Genomic DNA, 23,168 nt, shown 5'->3' with positions numbered 1-23,168 from the left:
CTCCTGAATTCCAGCACAATGTCATGTACTGCTTATTGGATATTATCCAAGTCCTACTCAACACATTGTCTTAAGCAGAACACACTGCATTTCTCTCAAAACCCATCTTTCTTCTAAAAGACGGTGGTATCAAAGGCACCACCATCATTTCAGTCTTCCAGACTCATGGTTGATTTCATTCTAGATTCTTCCTTCTCTCTGAGCTCACGTATCAAGTCAGTTGCTAAATTTTGTAATTTTTAATTCCAGAGCACCTCTTGCACACTCCTCTCTCTTTGTGCATGCACACCTATGTACATATGTCATATAGAGAATATATATATGTCAATACATACTTTTATTAAAATATAGCTGACCTAAACTTTAAATAAAATATTTGACAAAATCAGGCTATTCTTAAAGCAATGATTTAGGGATGTGAGCTAGCCAAAAGTAAGAAGATTGACTGGTTAGACCTAAATTGCAGACATTAAGGGTTTGATATCAACTTGGAAGGAAGTCTTCATTGGGTTGTCCAATGGATTTGTACCCAGCCTTGTGTATTTTAACAATTTCATCAATGATCTGGAAAACCATGTAGACTGTGTGTCTAGACTAGACGAGATTAGAGCTGACAGAGAAGATGAAAGTCAAGATCCAAAGCAATCTTGGTGGGTGCTAGAACATTTTTAGTCAAATAAGGCAAATTTAATTGAGATAAGAAGTCTTATTCTTGGGTTCAAAAAATTAAATGTCACAAAACAAGATAGAGAATGGTTAATAATGATAACTGATATTTATATAGCATATTAACATTTGCAGAATATTTTATATTCATGAGCTCATTTAATGTTTACAATTCTGTGATTATTGGTACTTTTGTTGCTCAGTTATTTTCAATCCTGTCTGTCTGACTCTCTATAACACCATTTGGGGTTTTCTTGGCAAAGATACTGGGACAACTTGCCATTTCCTTCTCAAGCTCATTTTACAGATTAGGAAACTGAGGTAAACAAGGTCAATTGATTTGAGTAGCATTTATTTGCTAATAAGAGCCTGAGGCTAGATTTGAACTCATGAAGATGATCTATCCTTATTCTAAGCCCAGGACTCTATCCACTGGGCTACCCAGCTGCCCCAGATACTATAGGCATTGTTATCCAAAATTTACAGATGATAAAAACTGAGGATCATAGACGTTATTTGTAAAGAGTCATACAGCTATTAAGGGAAAGAGGGCAAGATTTGAACCTGAGTCTTCTTGACTTCAAGTCCAGCTTTCTACCTATATACTATCCCTTCCCAGAAGTTTGTCTAAAAAAAGATCTGGAGATTTTGGTGGATTACAAGCTTAATATGAATCAATAGTAGCTGGGTGGTGCAGTAGTTAGGGGGTAAAGAAGACTTCAGTTTGAATCCTGCCTTAGACATTTACTAGATTAGCGATGCTAAGCAGGTCACACTTGTCTTCTCAGAGCATCTGTTCTCTTCAAGGTTGTTGGGAGAATCAAATCAAGACAGACATCAAGAATTTTTTTATTTTAAAAAATTTTTTATTTATTAGAAAAATTTTCCATGTTTACATGATTTATGTTCTTACTTTCCCCTTTCTCCTTCAACCTCCCCCCCCACAGCCAACACGCATTTCCACTGATTTTAACATGTGTCATCTATCAAGACCTAATTCCATATTATTGATAGTTGGACTAGAGTTATCGTTTAATGTCTACATCCCCAATAATATCCCCATCAGCCTAAGGGTTCAAGCAGTTGTTTTTCTTCTTTGTTTCTCCTCCCACAGTTCTTTCTCTGGATGTGGATAGGTTTTTTTCTCATAAGTCCCTCAGCCTTGCTCTGGATCCTTACATTGCTGCTAGCAGAGAAGTCCGTTATGTTCGATTATACCACAGTATATCAGTCTCTGTGTACAGTGTCCTTCTGGCTCTGCTCCTTTCACTCTGCATCAATTCCTGGAGGCCTTCTTCTGGCTCTTTTTGTCCCATCCCCCATCCTTACACTTTCCAGTTCACATGGAATTCCTCCAGTTTATTATTCCTTTGAGCACAATAGTATTCCATAACCAGCAGATACCACAATTTGTTCAGCCATTCCCCAATCGAAGGGCATCCCCTCATTTTCCAGTTTTTTGCCACCACAAAAAGAATGGCTATAAATATATTTGTACAAGTATTTTTTATCTATGATCTCTTTGGGGTACAAATCCAGCAATGGATTGGCTGGATCAAAGGGCAGGCAGTCTTTTATAGCCCTTTGAGCATAGTTCTGAATTGCCATCCAGAATGGTTGGATCAGTTCACAACTCCACCAGCAAATGCATCAAGCATTTTGCAAACCATAAAGCACCATATAAATACTAACCAATTTTTCTTTCTCTTTCTATACATATATAAAATATACATATACCCCATATACATATAAGGTAATACAGAAAAAAGGAAATCTCATCTTCGGTCACATTAAGAATGGGCATTATTCCCAGGATGAAGACTATGGCTCTGCTCTGGTCAGGCCATATTTGTAATCAGTTCCAGGTCCCACAGCTTGGGAAAAGTTATGAGGAAGATGGGCGATGTTAAGAAGATGGTAAAGGGACTTCAGTCTTTTTTGTTTGAAAACAAGTCGAAGGAAATGGTGTTTTGTCTGGAGAAGAAAAGATGTGGATGGACGGGATAAGCTGTTTACAAATTTGTGAAGGGCTGTCAAGTGTCAGAATAATTACATTTGTGTTGTTTTACCTCCCCTGAGCACAGGCTAGTTATTTCAGCTGCTCAAAGGAAAATTAAGCATGATGGCAGGAATAAGCTTCCTAACAAACAGAACTATCCCCAAATTGAATGCGCTGCCTTGGCAGGTTCCCTTACATCGCAGGTCTTCAGGCAAAGGCTAAATGACCACTTACTTAGGTTGTGGTGGGGATTCTTTTTGGGTGAAGAGTTGGAATAAACATGTTCTGAGTTTCCATCCAACTATCATATTTTTTTTATTTTTTATCAGTTTTTTGTCTTTTAAAAACTATATTCATATTTTGCTTGGATACTTTTTGCAAAACGAGCTTTTTGCGAAGCTTCTAGGTTAGCAAAATTGGTTCTAGGCCAATTAATTTTGACCTAGATTTTAAAAAAATCCTTACCTTCTTTTTCTAGAATTAATACTAACTATTGGTTCGGAGGCAGAAGCAATGGGGTTAGGCGAGTGGAGTGAAGTGACTTGAGTAGGAGCACACAGATAGAAGGTGTCTGGGGTCTTGTGCTCTATCCACTGAGCCATCTGGCTGCCCCTGAACTAGATCTAAAATTCGTTGTCTTGCTTCCTAACTACACAGGTCTGTCAGAATCTTTGCTCATGATAAATGATACAATGCTTTCTGTCAACAGAATTTGTTCTGGGGAGTAATAAAAAGTTTCTAAATACCTTTATGGTGTATTCTGTAAATACATCAAGGCTTGCTGAAATGGCATTTCACTTGTTAAAGCCCATGATGCACACACCCTGAAGCACTTGCCAAGTACAAACCGAGATCATCTGTTTAAAGAGGCACAGAGGAGATGTATTCCTCCCCTCTGCTGGAAAGGAGCTCCACGGACAAGGAGCACCTGGTCTCCGAAAAGGTTACAGGAACATCCCACTGGGCAGCCATTTGGGTAGAGACCTTATGGCAGCTTGAGGGAAGATAAGCTAGCTAGCCCCAGGAGACCCGAGGAGATTGTTAAGTAATTCTCTAATTGTTCACAGAATGACCAAAGGCTTTGGCCTGAGACTTATTATCTGGTAAAAAATGAAAACAATAATAAAAGAGAGGGTGCTACCGTCTTAGCAGTTAATAAGTCTTTCTCTTCCCTTTCAACTGGAGAGTGACAGGCTGATAAAACAAGGGCCTACTATATGTTATGTATTCAGCATACGTGTACATATACATGCTGACAATTGGAATTTACTCTGTTCTCTCATTTTTCATTTGCAATGTGATAGAGAAGAAAAGAAAAATGTAATTGTTGATCTATAAAATCACACATTTTTAAAAACATCAAACTTTCTACTGACTCTTGAGAGAATTACACATAATTGAGATATACTGGAGTTTTATTCTAATTTAGTTCTTTATTTGTATTCTTTTAGTTCATATATTCTTTATTTCATTTAGTTCGAAATTCTTTATTTCAGCTTCATTTCTTTGAATGGCATACTGCACCTGACTCTGCACAGATTCATTTTCATATAAACACTATTTCCTATTTGTTTTCACATCTCATGCCAGGCCACTTAAATTATCAGCCACTAACAACAAATTGTATGTCCAGTTCAGCTCCTTTAGCTACATGAATTATGCTTGTTTCATTTTACTCTCCTTTAAGAGGAAACTAATTACATCTGTTGAAAGTCCTGGTGTTGGTTTTTCTGTGTCCAGAGATGCATTTCCTTCTTCTAGTGGATAGAAGTGAACATCTTTAGAGTGACTTTGTATAACAGAATATCCATCTCGATTTAAAATCACTTGGGCCATTTGAAAACTGCGGAGGGCATACTTCTGACTCTCTTGGCTGCTGAGCTCTGTGATTTTCTGAGAAAGGCGATGAGATACAGCTGTAGAGAGAACATCCTCTGGAGGGGGTAGTGCCTGACCATATACTTCATAGAAATGATCAAGAGATTTCCTAAGTCCATCATCTTTAGCAGTCTCTGGCTGGTTTGTCATGGAATGGTTAAGCCAAAAGTCCTCCCTGGTCCCAGCATCATTGTGTTCTGAATTCAAGTTGCTGGCTTCTAAAAAATAAAGCACATTTAATTTATTTTACATTTAAAAATATTAGTGAGTGAATTAAAATCAGATTATGCTACTTATTCATAAGCTCTCTCTTTAACTTCTTCATCATATTATGTTGCTGATATGAGTTTTATAGTTGAGGAAACTGAGGCAGTTTGTGATTTATCCAAAGTTGTATAACTAGTAAATATCTGAGGCCGGATTTGAACTCAGGTTTTTCTGACTTCCATCTCAATGCTCTATCAATTGTCCCAAGTCCTTATTCAACATTCTACATTGGATAGTCTCTCGAATTTATAGAATCCTATACTGAGAGCCAGAATGATCCACAAAAGCCAGTCAGTCCATCCCTTTCACTTTAAAGATGAAGCAACTGAGGTCCCAGTTGGCTTGTCCAAAGACCATACACGCAATGGTATTGGAGGTGGGATGGAATTTAGGTCATCTGACTCCAGAGCCAATGCTTTTCCACTATATTAAAAAGGCCTTTTAATTGAACTTAGAACTTACATCAGAATCAGCTTAAGTTGTCCTCAAAACAGTTAAGGGTTAATAAAATAGTTACTGATATACTTAGTTTTTAAAAATTTTAAACATTCCTCTTAATTAGCAGTTCTTAAAACATGGTCTGAAGCCTTCTGCAGGTCCCCAGGACCCTTTCAAGAGGTCCACAAAATTAAAACTATTTTCATAATAATATTAAGCCAATGTTATGGTTGTTAAGTTGCATCTGACTCTATGATTCCATTTGGGGCTTTCTTGACAAAAATACTGAAACTGTTTGCCATTTCCTTCTCTACCTCATTTTAAGGATCAGGAACTGAGGCAAGCAGAATAAATAACTTTCCCAGAGTCACACAGCTTGTAAGTGTCTGAGGTCAGATTAGAACTCAGGAAGATAAGCCTTAATGACTTCCAGCCTGGTTCTCTAATCATTGTGCCATTATTTACAATTACAATTCTCCTTCCTTTTCCAAATGTGTCTATGTAAGGCCAGATTATCTTCATCTACTTACTTCACCTCAAACAAAATATCACAACAGATTGAATGCAGAAGCAGCTGTCTTGAATTAAGTCAGACATTAATGAAATTTGCAAAATATGTAATATAATGCCATTCTTCTCAAAAAATTTTTTGTTTTGGAAAATATAATTATTTTAGTAAAATATTTATGTTAACATTTAATGGATTTGTTATTGTTAGCTTAAGGTGAATGAATAAACATTTAAAATGTATTATTTAATTTTAATTGATTTTTAAATTAACTTGAAAAATCAGTTGTTTTAATTTCTTTATTGGTAAATATTGATAAATATAATCCACATAAACAAAAGCATTTTGGGACACTAAATAATTTTTAAGAATGCAAAGGGGCCTTTGGACCAAAAAGTTTGAGAACTGCTGCCCTATATTTGCCAAATTTTAAACAAATTTTAAAATGTGGGTGATAATCTAAATAACATTTTAATAAAAGCTTTCTAACTTTGTAAAGAAAATGAGCAATGTGCTGTTATCAATCTTTCACCAGGGCTGTACCCACCTTAACAAATTTCCTCTTAGTAGAAAAAAATACAAATAAATAGTATAAGTGAGGAGAACAATACTTAACAAATTCAATTTACTGACAATTCAGAAGAAATGTATTAAATATCATTATGTGCAAGGTTCCAAGGTTGTTGCTATGGGTATAAGGATAAGAAGAAAATAGTCCCTTCTATATTCTATGTTTATGAGGCATTGATTACTTATTAAGAGGTAATTAAGTGGTACAATGGGATATAGTGCTGGACTTGGAATCAAAAGACCTCAGTTCAAATCCAGTCTATCACATTTACTATGTGTGAGACCCTGGGCCAGTCACTTAGGCTTTTTGCTTCAGTTTCTTATCTGCAAAATGGGAATAATAATAAAACCTCCCTTTCAATTTTATGCGGAACATATAAGATAATATTGCAAAAGGCTTTCCAAATTTAAAAGTGTTCCATAAGTAATATTACTTATGGAACACTTTTTTTTATCTTTATCTTTTATCTTTTATTTATCTTCCTCCCAACTCCACACCCCTTAAAACAAACAAACAAACAAACAAACAAAAACCTGGGAAGAGACAACCACTATCTCCAAAGGCAACCAATTCAAGACTTGGCAATTCCAAGTGTTGGAAAGTTTTTCTAATATGAAGCTGAAATCTACCTCTCTCCAACTTCCAAGTGTAACAGGAACACAGAAGTCAGGGGCTGTAAGAATATGATGATTGAGGAACTGGCCAGAATACTGATATTATAAACTCTAATCAGTTTTGGATTAGTTGTTTGAAATCCAGTGACCACAAATTTAAACCAAAAATATAGTGCCTGGATATTGCATTTTATCCAAATGTGAAACAGAATTCAATCCTATGAATTACATAAGAAGTCCATCTACTGAGAAATTTCAATCTGTATTCTAGGAAAGTTTTTCTATGAACTATATAATCATACTTATTTTGTTTTTTGTTCTCAGTCCAGAAATTACAGTAAAGGTTGAGTCAGATGTTACATTCTTTTTAAAAAAGACATTGCCCTGGGTCCATCTTAAATCTCTGATCTCTTTTAAAAATTTGTTTCATTCCCATTCTAAAGTCATTCTTGTCATCATGTATCAATTTAAAGGCAATCTAGAAGAAAGCTCCCATGTTCCTTTTCATATCACTGTCTCTTCATCAGCAAAATTAATAAAGAGAAAGGACATGGTCCTTTAATGATTTACTCAAATGTGAAATTGATGTCTATAGTGAAGGTTAATGTATCTTCAATAAATCAGTCAGCTGTGTCTCTGTGATGTATGCTTACATTTATTTTCAAATTCCTACTTTGTTTATAGCCAAGAGGATGGAGATGCTTAATGCTGTGATCCTGAAAAGCTCCCAGATGGCTAAGTAGGCAAGATTGTTTCTATATTCCCCTTGGTAGAAAGGCTATCTGCATTCCCTTTCATCATCTCATTATTTAATTCTACTGATTCCACCATCTCTCATCTTTTTTTCTTATGGCTCTTCAAGTTATCTTTCATTTCTAGAACATTATGAAAATATGGTATAATGGACCTCTTCCCTTTTCCCTTGACAAAAGTACATTCTTTATTCAGTAAAGAAACCAGTGGTACTAGGATAAGCTTGAATCTACATCTGCTTTTTGAAGGTAGGTCAAAAGTAACTGCAGATATATTATAAAGTTGTATGGCTAAGATTTTGTTTCCCTTTAAATTATATTAAGGGTAGGTTTTTTTTTTTCATCTTTTCAGTTTAAGGATATATGAAGTCTTTGGGTGAAAAGAAGTCTGCCACTTGTTTCAGCCTATTAAACCCTCCTGTACAGGGCAATAGGAAGAATGGAATAACAGCAGATTTGAAGAATAACTTGTGAATCTTCACCTCCAGAGAATGAAATGAGTACTAGAAACACAAAAGCCATCATTTATACATTTTGCCAGGTGAAATATTCTGTGGTGTGTGTGTGTGTGGTGGGGGAGGCAGAATAATTTTTAAATATTTAATAACAGCAGAAGAGCAGAATGAAGCAGGTGAGTATTGGGGTTTCATATAGCTCAAGAGTAGCACCTGTGCCTAAAAGGTCAAGGAAGAATAAGCAATGATGAATCAAAGTCCCACACTTAAGGACATAATTGTCCCCATTCCACATGTCAGTAGGTCCAGGACTCATTGCTTAACAAAATTATTGATAGAATTTCTTCATATGATATGTAGCCACTTGCAGTTGAATCCAGAGAAGGAATAGATTCTCCAAAGTGCTACATTTTATTTCATATCCTCAGGACAACGTGGCTGATTGTTAGAGATACTGTCATCTAAACCCACCCTGCTCCCTAGCATATATCCTTGTATTCCTTCCCATCTGCAACATGCTCCCTTCTCGCCCAGATATAAAAAGGTGGTGAGAGGAATAAGCTTAGTGGAATTCTGTGCAAGGCACCCTACTCATCACATACAACCTAAGACCCCAGCACTGCCACATTAGGGAGAGGAAGGCTGGGTTCAGGTGCTGTAAAGGGCATGCATCCTGTGACAATGATTATTTAGTCCTTTGTTATTCATGTCTCCTGCTGCATGACAGAATAGTTTACAGTTCAAGATCTCCTCATGGATACATACAATTCTTAGGGACAGCCACCTAGGTGTACTAGACCCATGGAGTCATACCTCTTTGATCTAATTACATCTCACCTGACACTTACTTTTCTCCCTTCCAAGACAATCAGCTCTGCAATCACAGGAATGGGCCCGAATATAAAAAAACACAAGCTTACAAGTTTTGGCTCTTCTGGTGTGTAACTGCTGCCTATGGGTAACTGGCACTCTCATCATTGCTGCTAGCAGTGGTTGATGTTTCCTTGTCTTGACAGCTCAAATATATTAATACTTCACTCAATGGTCCCTAATTCTTATTTGGTCATGTGGAGGTGGAAAATTTGCTACACCTGAGCTAAATTCCCAGCATACAATTTAAATTGAAATTATTATTACAGTCAACATAACACTTTGGGGATTGAAGTACATTAAAAAGAACTATATATGCTAGCTCAGGGAATCTTGACATATAAAGTACCCTTGAGGAAAAATAATGTAGGAGTGAAGCAGGACAGAAAAATAAGGCCACTTTCAACCCAAAATATATTATACATTGTGAGTATTTTTGGTTTATTATTCTATATATAATTTATTGTAGGGGAAAATATTACTAGCATTAAAATTCTCACAGAAACCCACATTCATTGAATATCTGAGTTTCATGGAATACTCCTAGAAATGACATTCTAGCTAAGGCTCTCAAGAAGATATAGGATCCCCTTGAGAAATGAAGGATAATACACTCACATAGTGTTCCAGATGTCCCCACCAATAAGGAAATAAGAAATGCCTAATTCATATTGATTCCTAACACATGTATTATCCAGGGAAACATAGGACAAATATTCAAACAATGTTGGAAGGCTTTCATACTTTCCTTAAACTTTACATAAGAAGTACAGAACATGGATATAATAACATTAGCAACACAGGTGATATCTAAGCTTTCTTCATTAATCTGAAAATAAAACACCAGTTTTGTTAAAGATATATTTTCTAAATTGAGGATTACATGTGGGATTTGATCATTTCTGACATTCATAAGGATCAGATAACATTTTGAAAATAACCAGATTCATAGCCTGCAGCTGATATGTAGAAGTGCTATAATTATAAAGCACTGGAAAAAGCATAACTCTTAATTACCTTTATTCCAACCTGACCTTACAACAATGGTTTAGAAAGTTATAAGACAATGGGCAAGAGACATGAATAGGCAATTTTCAGGTAAATAAATCAAAAGTATCAATAAGCACATGAGAAAGTGTTCTAAATCTCTAATAATTAGAGAAATGCAAATCAAAACAACTCTGAGGTATCACCTCACACCTAGCAGATTGGCTAAAATGAAAGAAGGGGAGAGTAATGAATGTTGGAGGGGATGTGGCAAAATCGGGACATTGATGCATTGCTGGTGGAGTTGTGAACTGATCCAGCCATTCTGGCTGGCAATTTGGAACTATGCCCAAAGGGCAATAAAAGACTGCCTGCCCTTTGATCTAGCCATACCATTGCTGCGTTTGTACCCCAAACAGATCTTAGATAAACAGACTTGTACGAAAATATTTATAGCTGCGCTTTTTGTAGTGGCAAAAAACTGGAAAATGAGGGGATGTCCTTCAATTGGGGAATGGCTGAACAAATTGTGGTATATGCGGGTGATGGAATACTATTGTGCTAAAAGGAATAATAAACTGGAGGAATTCCATGCAAATTGGAGAGACCTCCAGGAAGTGATGCAGAGCGAAAGGAGCAGAGCCAGAAGAACATTGTACACAGAGACTGATATACTGTGGTAAAATCAAATGTAATGGGCTCCTGTACCAGCAGCAATGCAATGACACAAGACAGCTCTGAGGGATTTATGGTAAAGATGCTACCCACATTCAGAGGAAGGACTGCAGGAGAGGAAACATATAAGATAAACAATTGCTTGAATGCATGGGCTGAGGCGGACATGAATGGGAAATAGACCCTGAACAAGGACACATGTTACAACCAGTGGAAATGTGCCTTGGCCATGGGTGAGGGGAGAGCGGGTGTGTGTGTGTGTGTGTGTGTGTGTGTGTGTGTGTGTGTGTGTGTGAAGGGGAAAGTAGGGGCATAAAGTATGTAAACAGATTAAAAACGAATATTAATAAATGTCTAATAAAAAAAAAGAAAGTTATAAGACATGCCACATCTAATTTGCTACCAATTCATGCCCTACCTTAATTAGCAGGTATAGATCATTATTTACACAAAGAGATAATTATGGCCCTGCTAACTTAGCTCTTCATATAGTTCAGAATTAATCCGTCAATTAATCTATATCTGCACATCTGCAAAAGACATAGGGTACACAATTTTAAGAAACACAGTGAATCATAAAATATTGTCCCTGTATTACTGAAGCTTCAAATTCAAAGGAATTTTAAGCTATTTTCCCTATTCTCAAAGAAGATATACTCTATTTGGGGTGAGGAGAGAATAAAGCATATACTACCATTTCTATTAAACTGAACATGCCTTCAGGAAATGAATGATATCATGGTATCTTTTTCAAGTATAGAATGGTGAGTTAAGTTTATTTTATTTTATGGTGAGGGGGGCTTTTAAATGAATTTGTATTTTGTTCATCACAATGACATCTATATGTAATTTGAATAGAGTAATATATATACACACACGAGATTCATTAATTTACTTTATTGAAAGTTAAGTCTGTAACCATGGAAAATTTTTCTAAAAATAAAAAATTATTTAAAAAAAAAAGTTAAGTCTGCTGTGAAAGGGAATTTCTTTATCTTAACTTAGTCAAGTACTTTAGAGTGCCCCACCCTTTTAACTCAATCAGTCAGGAACTTGTGAATTCTTTTGATAAAAATTTATACCCTTAGAAGACAGGAGGTGGATCCCACAGACACTGCCCCATGGCCAGTGCTAGGCAATTTGGAAGCTGTGATTGGTTTTCCTGTGAAGTGGGAAAGATACAGGAAATGATGTGGAAAAAGGACTATAGTAATATTTTGATAGAGCTAAAACCAAAATAGTGATCCGTCATGTATATATGCATATTAATTTCCCCGATCCAAAGTTGATAAAGGGGCAGCTGGGTGGCTCAGTGGATTGAGAGCCAGGCCTAGAGACAGGAGGTCCTAGGTTCAAGTCCGGCCTCGGACACTTCCAGCTGTGTGACCTTGGGCAAGTCACTTGACCCCTATCGCCCACCCTTACCACTCCTGGGCTAAGGATGGTCCCTAGCCCGGATGAAAAAGGAGTGGGGCTAGCAACCCCACCCTGTAAAAACTACATCTGCTAAAGAAACTGCAACCTAAAGTAGGGGCAGCTGGGCTAGCTCAGTGGATTGAGCCAGGCCTAGAGATGAAAGGTCCTAGGTTCAAATCCGGCCTCAGACACTTCCCAGCTGGGTGACCCTGAGCGACCCATTGCCTACTGGTTGTGGCCCTATGCTCCTAGAATGGAGTCCCAGGATTAAAAAAAAAAAAAAGTTGATAAGCCTGTTTAGGAAAATTAAAAAGCATTTTGGAAGAAGATAAGTTTAGACCAACATCTCATACCATAGAATACCATAAATTCCAAATGGATATACAACCTAAATATAAAAGGCCACAACACTAAACAATTAGAAGACAATGGAAGGAGGTACCATTCATAACTATGGCTAAGGAGGGAATCTACAATCAAACAAGAGAAAGATTTTAAAGTAGATAAGATTATTCAACTATACAAAATTTAAAAAATCTGTATGACCCAAAACAATGCAGCTAGTTTAAGAAAAATATCTCTTGATTGGGGTTAGGGGAACATTTTCATCAAATATTTCACAAAATAATCTGATGTTGAAGATATGTGGATGCCAAACAAATACAAAAGACCAAAGGCCATTCACTAAGGGATAAGCAACTGACCAGTTCTCAAAAGAATAGCAAAACTATCTATAAGAAAGGCTGCTTCAAATCATTCCTAATCAGAGAAATATAAATTAAAACCAACTGAGATTTCATAATAAATGGGCAAATATGAAAAAAAAAAGCCAGAAATAATGTTAGACTAGTTAAGGAATTTAAGTTTTCTGGTTAGAGAGGCGCTATAAAAACAAGCACATTAATACACTGTTGGTAGAACTATATATTGATCCAACTATTCTGTTGAACAATTTGGAATTATTCAAGAAAAGTCACTTAAAATGCCCATACTCTTTGACTCAGAGACCCACTAAGACTTCCTTTCAAATAAATTTAAATTCTTTGAATTTTATATATCAAATATTCATAGCAGTAACTTTTGTGTTAGCAAAAAAATGAAAACAAAGTAAATGCCAATGGTTAGGGAAATATTGAAAACAAGTATGGTATGATATCATGCAATATTATTATACTATATGAAATTACAGGTGCAATTGGTGGTGCAGTGGATAGAGTGTTGGGCCTAGAGTCAGGAAGACCTGAGTTCAAATATGGCCTCAAGATATTTATTAACTTTGTGACCTTGGGCAAGTTACTTAACCTTATCTTGCCTCAGTTTCCTCATCTGCAAAATGAGCTGGGGATGGAAATGGCAAAGTACTCTAGGATCTGTGCCAAGAGAACCCCAAGAGATCACAAAATTTGGACAGGGTAGAAAACATTTAAACAACAAACAACAATATGAGAAATTACAAATACAAAGAGTTCAAAGAAACATAAGATTTGTATTAACTGATGCAGAATGAAGAAAGACAAACCAGGAAACAACTCTCACAACTATAATAAAATAAATGAAGAGAACATTAAAAATAAATTTAATGGGGCAGCTGGGTAGCTCAGTGGAGTGAGAGTCAGGCCTAGAGACAGGAGGTCCTAGGTTCAAACCCGGCCTCAGCCACTTCCCAGCTGTGTGACCCTGGGCAAGTCACTTGACCTCCATTGCCCACCCTTACCACTCTTCCACCTATGAGACAATACACCAAAGTACAAGGGTTTAAAAAAAAAACAAAACAAAAAAATATAAATTTAATGACATATAATTGTAATAACCAATCTTGGCCCCCGAGAAGAGATGATTTAATGCATCTCTTTCTCCTTTTGGGAAGATATGGTTGTTATATCAGTTGCTTTAGCTTAACTGTTTTTCTTTTTCAATAGGAAGGCTCACTAGCTAAGAAGGTGGGATGTGGTGGGTTACACTGGGAGAAGATTGTGATGTAAAAACAAAAGGCATCAATAAGGCTTTGATAACTTGAAAAATGAAAACTTTCTGGTTTTATGCAGACAGTGGTCTGCTGCACATAGGTCCTACATTACTGATAAAAATGTGCTAAAGATACAACATGTATAATGTTTGAAACAGGTACTTAAACAAAGATTTGCTGAATGAACTGCATGACAAGGACACCCCAAATACAAAGCAATAAATTAGATATTCCAAATAAATAGCCACTAATACTTCTTGTGCAAGGTATGAGAAAGAAGAGAAGATTTTAAAGTGAAATGATCAAGGAAGGATTCATGGAGAAAAGTGGCTATAGTGTTAAACTTGGGAATCAGGAAGACGAGCTCCAAACCTGCTCAGACACATACTAGCTATGTGACACTGAGCAAGTTATAGAACCTCTTTGAATGTGAGTTTCCTCATGTATAAAGTGGGAATAATAATATCCATTCCACAGGGTCACTGTGTGAATCAAATCAAATAAGCAAATATAAAACTTAAAATGTTATGTTAATAAAATATGTAACAAAAGTGTAATGCATGTTCTACATAATTATATCTATAATTATAATAAAATAATTAATATTAGTTGTTATTATCCTTAAGGATGATATAGGATTTAGAAGGGTCTTGAAGAAGGAATAAGATTTAGAAAAATAGAGGAGGGGATCAAGGATTCCAGGCCAGAAAAATACTGTACGGCAATGAGAAGAGGTAGAAAAGCACAAAGTCTGGGTATATCAGTTTGACTGGACAAGTGAATGTGCCTTGGGTAACAGTGGGAGATTAAACTCCTGCTAGGTTCAAGAGGGGCGCCTACATTGCCAGAGATAAAGAGCTAGATGATTATTTCTGAGAACCATCATCCTCTCTTAATAACACCATAATATAAAAATATAACAGTGGTAACATGGGGACAATTCATTTGAATTCAATAAATATTTTATTACTAAGGGAAAACACTAATTACTAACTGAAATGTAGGATTTTTTGGTTACAATGAGCTGAACTTCATATAATTAATTAAAGAAGGGGGAAACTTGGAAAGAAAAAATAAAAGTAATAATTTATATATTAGAATTGGAAAGATCAGAGGATCACAGATTTTGATCTGGAAGGGATTAGATAGCCCAACTTTCTCATTTTATGTATATAAGAACTGAGACTTAGACATTAATTGCCTTGCTCAAAGTGACACACATAGGATTTGAAACTAGGTTCACACTGGTACTGAAGGGGAATTAAAATACTCTGTGCTCCACATTGTCACTTCCAAACATACTCGTTTTATTTGCAATTCCCATTTAATTTCCTATTTCAAAAGCTACCCCATTCATTAATCTTGCTTCCATTTGGAAGAATCCTCATTTTTTGTATCAGATCTCCATTTTAAAAATGCTTTCTTTTTCATAATTCTTTTATTCTCTAAAAATTAATAACTAGTTTGCTATACTTTGAAAAAACAATAGTATAGATATATTAAAATTTCAAAAGCTTATTCATGTGCTGGCATGTGCATGGTAAAAACTCATAAATCATTTTCACACATAACTGATAACAACAAAAATGCTTATTATATGGGCTAAAAATCTTCTTAGGAAAAGCAAATATAACAGATCACTTTCTCATTACAATTAGGCACTGATTGTGCTAGCTCTATGAAAGTCATAAAGTCATCTTCTAAATATATCTACATGATGTACAAAAATGCTGTGAAAAACACAGGATTTTCCAATTTTCATTTTACAGGTGAGAAAATATACAGACAACTCATTAAGAATCACACAATGAAGCAGTGCTGTGCTAATAACAACATCTTTCAAGGTTGGTCTAATGCTGAGCCACTGTTGGGCTATTTATGTAATTTCCAATCTCTCTAAAGTGTTTTATTTTTCAATAGCATGGAAAGTAGTATAAGACCTTGGAATCTGCTATATTCAGGGAAGGACTTATTTAGGAAATGAGGGGGTTTGTGTTTTTTTTTGGTGAAGACAGGGAAACATAAGTTTAAGAATCACTAACAATCCATAGAAGAGTGCCTTTTCCTCATAATAATGCTACTTAGAATCAGGAAGATGAGTTTAAATTTTACTTTTTATACTAACTAGCTGGGTGATCACATATATCTGATATGTTTTCAACTTAAAGATACTGGCATTAACATTTAACTCAATAGAGGTGCCCAACTTCAATGATCAGAGTCACTCCAAGTGTCCTGCCCCCCTCTCACCCCTTCTTGCTTATAATTAGAAACTTTCAAGTTGATGGTTAAAAAAAGTGGGGAGTAGGATTAAGTATCAGTAGTGGAAGCCCTATACAATATTTATCGAAAGTACCATTTGGAAATAGGGGATATTGCTCAGGTAATATTTCAGACCATTCGCTGAAACTCTATTTTTTACTTCATATTAAATAGGTTTCATCAGAGAAATATCTATCCTGGATAGTAATGAAAAAGACTTGTAAATAGTGGGGGGGAGAGGGGGAGAGAAACACTGAATATATGATTTGGATTCCTGACTACCATGGCAGCATGGTATTTCAACAAACTAAGCTTACTTTAGCAGAATTAAGTTTATCATGAGCAATTAATTAAGATAATGCTTGAAGTCTCAAGTATAAAAACAATAGTAAAAAAATATTAATTCAGGTTGACTGAATTTTTAGCAAGGCCTCTTTCAATGAGGGTGTAATTTACTGTGTGAGGAGACTGATTTCTTCTTCCATTGGAAGAAAATGTCCCACAATCTGATTAAAATCAACAAATATAGTTTTCGTAGCTATGAAACCAAAAGTTTAATGGAATAGGAGTCCCATTGATGTAGCATAAGCTCCAATGAAGAAATATGTATAAAAAGGGGAAGGGGAGCTTTTAAAAAATAAACTATATTTGTACTTTATGTTGTTACAATTAAAATTGATATAGATGGATAAAGATAGAAGTATTAATATTTTATTTAAAGCCACGTTGGTAAATTTAAGAAAAGACCATGTGCCTGCTAAGATCTAATTCAAATTGTCTGCCATACCTTCTCCCACCTGGCTGCCTCGTACCAAAGAGAGCGCCTCCCTCTCACCTCAGGAGTCTTATACTGTTGTCTACATAATCACACTTTCTGTCTACCTGTATTACAAGAGGAATCATGGGAAATGTAGTTTTCAAGTCCCTTAAACGTCCACAGGAAGTTTATGTCATATATCTAAATATTTAAAACTCAAATGAACCCCGAAGAAGCCCCCAAAGAACCCCCAAAATTCCAATAAAACAATGTTTATGTTGCATGGAGTAGAAATTACTTTTTCTGTATTGATACAGACTTTACCATAATTTGCTGATTATCTTAAGTCAATCAATATAAGGAAGTAAATTAAAAAGTTTGACCACTTGCTTCTAATTAGAATGAAGATTTTCTTTTTTTCTTACTTCTTTTATACAACCAGAATCTAGCATAGTGAATTGCACACACTTCAGTTATTCAAATACTTCAAGGTTATCTCTTCAACTAAGATAGATTGCAAGCCCTCCATGACTTAGTAGATGGTCTTCAAACAGCACTCTGTCAAACCTAATAGCTCCGATCTAGCCTCTGAAAACTCAGACAGATTGAGCTCTGGACAGAAGCCAAACCCAGTCCATTAAGTCCATAAACAAGTCTCCTTCCAGTTTTTTGGGGCTCATGAGAGCGTGTGCTTGATGGTAACAATCTTCAAAAATTCAACATAATGGAGAAACAATAGGACTTTCACCTAGGTGGTTTCCCATAGTAGGGGAGTGCTTAATAAAGAGATATATTGCAATTAACTGAAGTAACAAATATGCCAGAACTTATCTATTCAAGTGAATGTTGTCCTCTTCAAAGTGACCTCTTTGAATTCTTAGTCCAATGACAATAAGGCAATGATAGGAAATGTTCATTCTGTGAAGGTGGATGTAGTAATTAGCCCAAAGTCATTTAGATTTGAATCTGGTGAATCACTCATGAAGTCTAGTGACACCATTCCTGGCAAAAGCACACATCCATATCCACAAGGCTTCGCTATAAAAAAAAAAATGAGACCAAGCTTCATCTCTAGCTTATAAATAGCATCTGAACTTCTTCAAAAAAGGATTTCTTGGGGGCAGCCGGGTGGCTCAGTGGATTGAGAGCCAGGCCCAGAGACAGGAGGTCATGGGTTCAAATTTGGTCTCAGACACTTCCTAGCAGTGTGGCCTTGGGGAAGTCACTTGACTCCCACTGCCTAGCCCTTACCATTCTTCTGCCTTAGAACCAATACAGAGTACTGATTCCAAGACAGAAGGTAAGAGTTTTAAAAAATAAATTAATTTTAAAAAAAGGATTTCTTGGTTTTTTTAAAAGGATGCACCACTAAAAATGATTTGGGAGATGGCAATATCAGATTGAAATATGTATATGAGCTGTTAAAGAGACTACCCTGAGAGGACATTAATCTTTTAGTAGTATAAACTATGGTTTAAAAAAATTGATTTTGTTATTTTATAGTGATATCTCATAGGTCTTGAAATTTCTGGTGTGACAATAATTTGTCTTGAAACAGCTCTATGCTCAACAAAGTTATAAAAGGAGCAAATAAGGAGCCACAGTCTGACCTAAATCATAAGAATATTTGTCATATAGTCTTTTTTACTGTTGTTACTATAATACATATAGACATCTATCTATAACTAGATATATTATTTTCTGATCATCCTATGCCATCAGAGAAGTCCAGGTTAGTATGGATTCTGGATCTTTAGAGAAGAGAGGGAAACATAAGTTTAAGAATTACTAACAATCCATAGACTCTTAGAGTGCCTTTTCCCCATAATAATGCTACTTAGAATCAGGAAGATGAGTTTAAATTTCACTTTTTATATTAACTAACTGGGTGATCACATATATCTGATATGTTTTCAACTTAAAGATAAGGAGGGTCCATACCTTTATACATATACATTGCTATCAAAGGTTGGTATAAGAGATCATAATAAATATTAATAATTCACTAAGCATTTGTGCTATGAATTACACAGAGGATCTGGATTTGATGTACATAAAGCTAACACAATCATATCATGAGTGGAAGCAAAATGTGCTTTGAGAGTAGGAGTTTAATACACAGAAACATAGGGGTGGCAGAGTCTTCCAAATGACACCCAGAATATTCTCCAAATGGGCAAGTAGCCTAGGTTTATTTTTCATAGTGTGGGTGTGACCCAAGTGACTCAACATTCACAGGTTCTGGATTTTTTCGTTGCTTTTGTAAATCTAATTAATTCTATAAATTGAACAAAATTTCTCAGGGACAAGTACAAGTTAGTAGGAAGGAAAAATAGACTGGAAAGGATCCAGAAAATCTAATGAATGACCAGTTGGACATGAGTCAGCAATGCAGTCTTGTTAAAAACATGTGGAGTCAAAGGATATGAACAAATAGTTCTCTAAAAGGAGAATTACAAAGTATTAAAAAACACAGAATGCTCCAAATCACCAATGATATGAGGTATACAAATCAAAGCAACTCTGAGGTTTTACCTCATACCTTGAAAATTGGCAAAGATGACAAGGAGGGAAGATAAACACCCTGATACATTCATTGCTTGTGAAGTTGTGAATTGGTACTACCATTTTGGAAAACAATTTAGAATGTGCAAATAAAGTGGTTAAAATGCCCATACTGAACAACTCCAAAATTTCATTACTGAATTTATATCACAAGGAAGCCACACACCCCAGCAGCCCTTTGTGCTGCTATTTGCTATTTAGTCATGAGGGCACACCTGAACAAATTGTAGCACCGTATGTTAATGGAACAGTACTATACAGTAAGAAATGGTGAATATGATGAATACAGAGAAGCATGTAAAAGATCTATGTGAACTGATATAGAGGGAAGTAAATGGAGTCAAGAAAAAATATGCAATATGTCTACAATAATGTAAACAGAAAGAACAATTACAAAAAAAGTCAAAAGTGGACATTGCACATGTTTTCAGACTTTTAAAAATGTATTCTCAGTTGTGCTGATTTTTCTTTTTCTTTTTTGTCTTTAAAAATATTATTGTTATGTGGGATAGGTCTCAGAGGAAAAGAAAGGATACTGGGAAAAACTAGAATGATGTGAAAAAAACACGAAGAAATCAATAAAAACTGTTTTAAATTCCAAGAAAAAATGAGAATAACAACTAGCATTATAGAGTGCATTAGGGTTTGCAAAGTATTTAAAATATATTATTTCATTTGATCTTCACAATAATACTCTGAATTAGGTGCTATTATTATTTCTGTTTTATAGATGAGGAAACTGAAGCAAACAGAAGTTAAGTGATTTCTTCTGGGTTGCTATCTAAGGCATCAATGTGAACTCAGTTTTTTCCTGATTTTAAGTGCAGCATTCTACCCCTATGACACTTAGCTACCATTAGAAACAGTTACAGGAAGTAACCTACAATCTTTCCATTGTCCTCAGACCTGATCTGAACATGGTCTCTCTACTGGATACAACTAAAGGAGAAATCAAGGACTCGGTGGAGCTTGGAGAAAAATCACAACATTTATAAAATTTAAAGGGACAGAGATTGTATAAACTAAAGAACTGAAAACTGAAAGGAAATTATACTAGGAATAAATTACCTGTTTTTCTCCAAGCCCACTTAGGATTTGAATATGTGACGTGAGAAAAAATAATTTAGATAGAATATCTTACAATGAAGGGTATTAAAGACTGAAAATAAGTAATGGAACGCAGTTATGAAATTCCAACTTTACATATGGATCTTGAAGACCTTCCTTGCAGTTTTCAGCAAGGAAAGTCAGTTATATACCTTTTAGAGAACAGTATTTCTTTGCAGAGGAAGGTGTGCCAACTTGCCCCATGAAAACATGGCAAGATAATATTATAATACAATAAAATATTATAAGATAATAATGAAGCTGTTAATTAGTTCTTAGTTTTACCTAAACCTCTCTCCAATCCCCTTTACCTAAACTTGATTATCAATAAACTCTTAGCTTTAATCCAAGAACTAGTCCTTTGCTTACCTTCATCTAAAGCCTAATAGGGACAGCTGCTTGAACATTCTAAGTGCTACAGCAGAGATAAACTCCATTACTGTGGACAGGAAGTGCCACATCTCCCTTGCTGTCTCACTTCTAGAAACACCAATAGGAAGTGGGGTGGGGTGTAGAACGTTCACCTTAGAGGGGCTTGGTGCCTAGCTTGAGAGAGTTTCTCCTATCACTAGCCTCTCTAGAGCTCCTCCTCCTCCTCCTTCTATCATGTTACTAGCTACAGCCCCATTTTCATTACAAAGACCATCTTTCTTGAGTGATGATGAATGTAGAGTAAAACTCAGATAATCAATGAAATGACATATGCAACAGTCAATCAACTAAAACTTAATAACTCTCTCTAGGGTTCTTTAAAAAGAAGGGATCCTTCTTTGCTTGGGATAATTTATGTGTAGGTCTGCCTAAAAGCAGATTAATGGACTAGATGTGCTATGCTGAATTTTTCAGTTCTTTGACAGTCTAATTTTATTTAATTTGCCAGTGTAATCTAGCCATCCTTTAAAAAAATCAATCCAAATGAACTTTGATCTTATTCTCACATCACCCATAATCTTCTTAAATGATGTTTTTTAATTCTCACATTTTAAAAACAAAAAGTTCATTCAGTTCATGAGAAGCCAGAGATTTGAAAAATCACCCAACTTAAAAGTTAATACAACTCTATTTTATAACCATTCAATCATTTTAAATATTTTGTAAATGACTCTCTCTGCCTCTCTGTCTTTGTCTGTCTCTGTCTGTCTCTCAGAGTTGCTTTTGATTTGCTTTTCAAATAACTTGAAAATGCTAGGTCTCTAAGTAGATCTCTACTACCATCATGCATCCTCAGTTCTTTGTTCTAATGCTGATGAGAATAGGGCACCTCAGTCATTGGATATTCTTTTGGCAGAGAAGGGAAAAGGAAAGAAATATTGTAATTTTCATGTGTTTATGTTATACTCTTCAGAGTGATGCTTTAAATAAAAGGTATTTAAATAAAATACCAAAAATTACAGTGGTTCCCAAACTTTTTTGGCCTACCGCCCCCTTTCCAGAAAAAAATATTACTTAGCGCCCCCTGGAAATTATGAAACTATTTATTGAACTCAGAATAGAATGTAATACAAAAAAAGTGTGGCCATCACTGCCATCCTGGATCGCTGCAGCACCCACCAGGGGGTGGTAGCACCCACCTTGGGAATCACTGCTTTAAACTTTTGTTTTAGGAAAGGAATTATATTATTCTCTTTAGAACACCAAATAACACCTGCATGTATATTCAGTGTTTATGGATAATATTCACTTTAAAGAGTTAATACTTTATTCATATATTATATTATTTATAAATCCCATAAAGATTTATTAAGTATCATTACATGTCATACATGTTATTGAGTATTGATAGGGGAGGAGGGAACAAGGGAAGACAAAATAATAAAATGGCTCTTTTTTCTTATAAATTTGATCAGTTCCTTTTATATTTAAGACATGAGCCCTTTATCAAAGAAGCCTGCTGAGGGCAGGGAGGTGGCTCAGTGGATAGAGAACCAAGCCTAGGGATGGGGAGGGCCTGGGTTTAGATCTGGATTCAGATATTTCCTAGCTATGTGACCCTGGGTAAGTTACTTAACTCCAATTGCTTATTGCTTACTGCTTGGCCCTTCCTGCTCTATTGCCTTGGAACCAATATATGGTATTGTTGTTTTTGAAAATGATGAAGGTCGAGATTATAAGGAAGAATAGTATTTTAAATAAAAGCCATGTCGATAGAGATAAATCATTAGACCACGCGCCTATAAGTATTCAAACTGCTGCCTCAGCCATTTTTTACCTTTCCTATCTCCCGCGTGCCAAGGTAGCTAAAGAGAGCCCACCCATCCTCACTCCAGGTGTCTTATACCCTCTCTTACATCATTATGCTTCCTGTCTGCCTCCATTTTTACAAGAGGAATCATGGGAAATGTAGTTCCATAGTCCCCACGTATCCATAGGGAATCTGCTAGACACTTCCCTGAATTTAAAACAAACAGTATTGAT

The 23,168-nt window shown here is 35.7% G+C and overlaps 1 protein-coding gene across 1 annotated transcript in view; it reads right to left on the bottom strand.

The window, feature by feature from the left end:
* Positions 1 to 4,078: 4,078 nt before the first annotated feature.
* SHLD1 (shieldin complex subunit 1) overlaps positions 4,079 to 23,168 on the bottom strand; it is a 121,927-nt gene continuing 102,837 nt past the window's right edge. The window contains exon 3 of the mRNA XM_044663397.1: positions 4,079 to 4,761. Coding sequence (XP_044519332.1) covers positions 4,322 to 4,761 — 440 coding nt within the window. The 3' untranslated portion in view covers positions 4,079 to 4,321. The remainder of the gene's footprint in view (positions 4,762 to 23,168) is intronic.

This window comes from Gracilinanus agilis, chromosome 2, assembly GCF_016433145.1.
Source record: "Gracilinanus agilis isolate LMUSP501 chromosome 2, AgileGrace, whole genome shotgun sequence".
In the NCBI taxonomy this organism is placed as follows: Eukaryota; Metazoa; Chordata; class Mammalia; order Didelphimorphia; family Didelphidae; genus Gracilinanus; species Gracilinanus agilis.
Note: the sequence above shows the minus strand (reverse complement) of the source record. Positions and strands in the feature narration are given on the sequence as shown.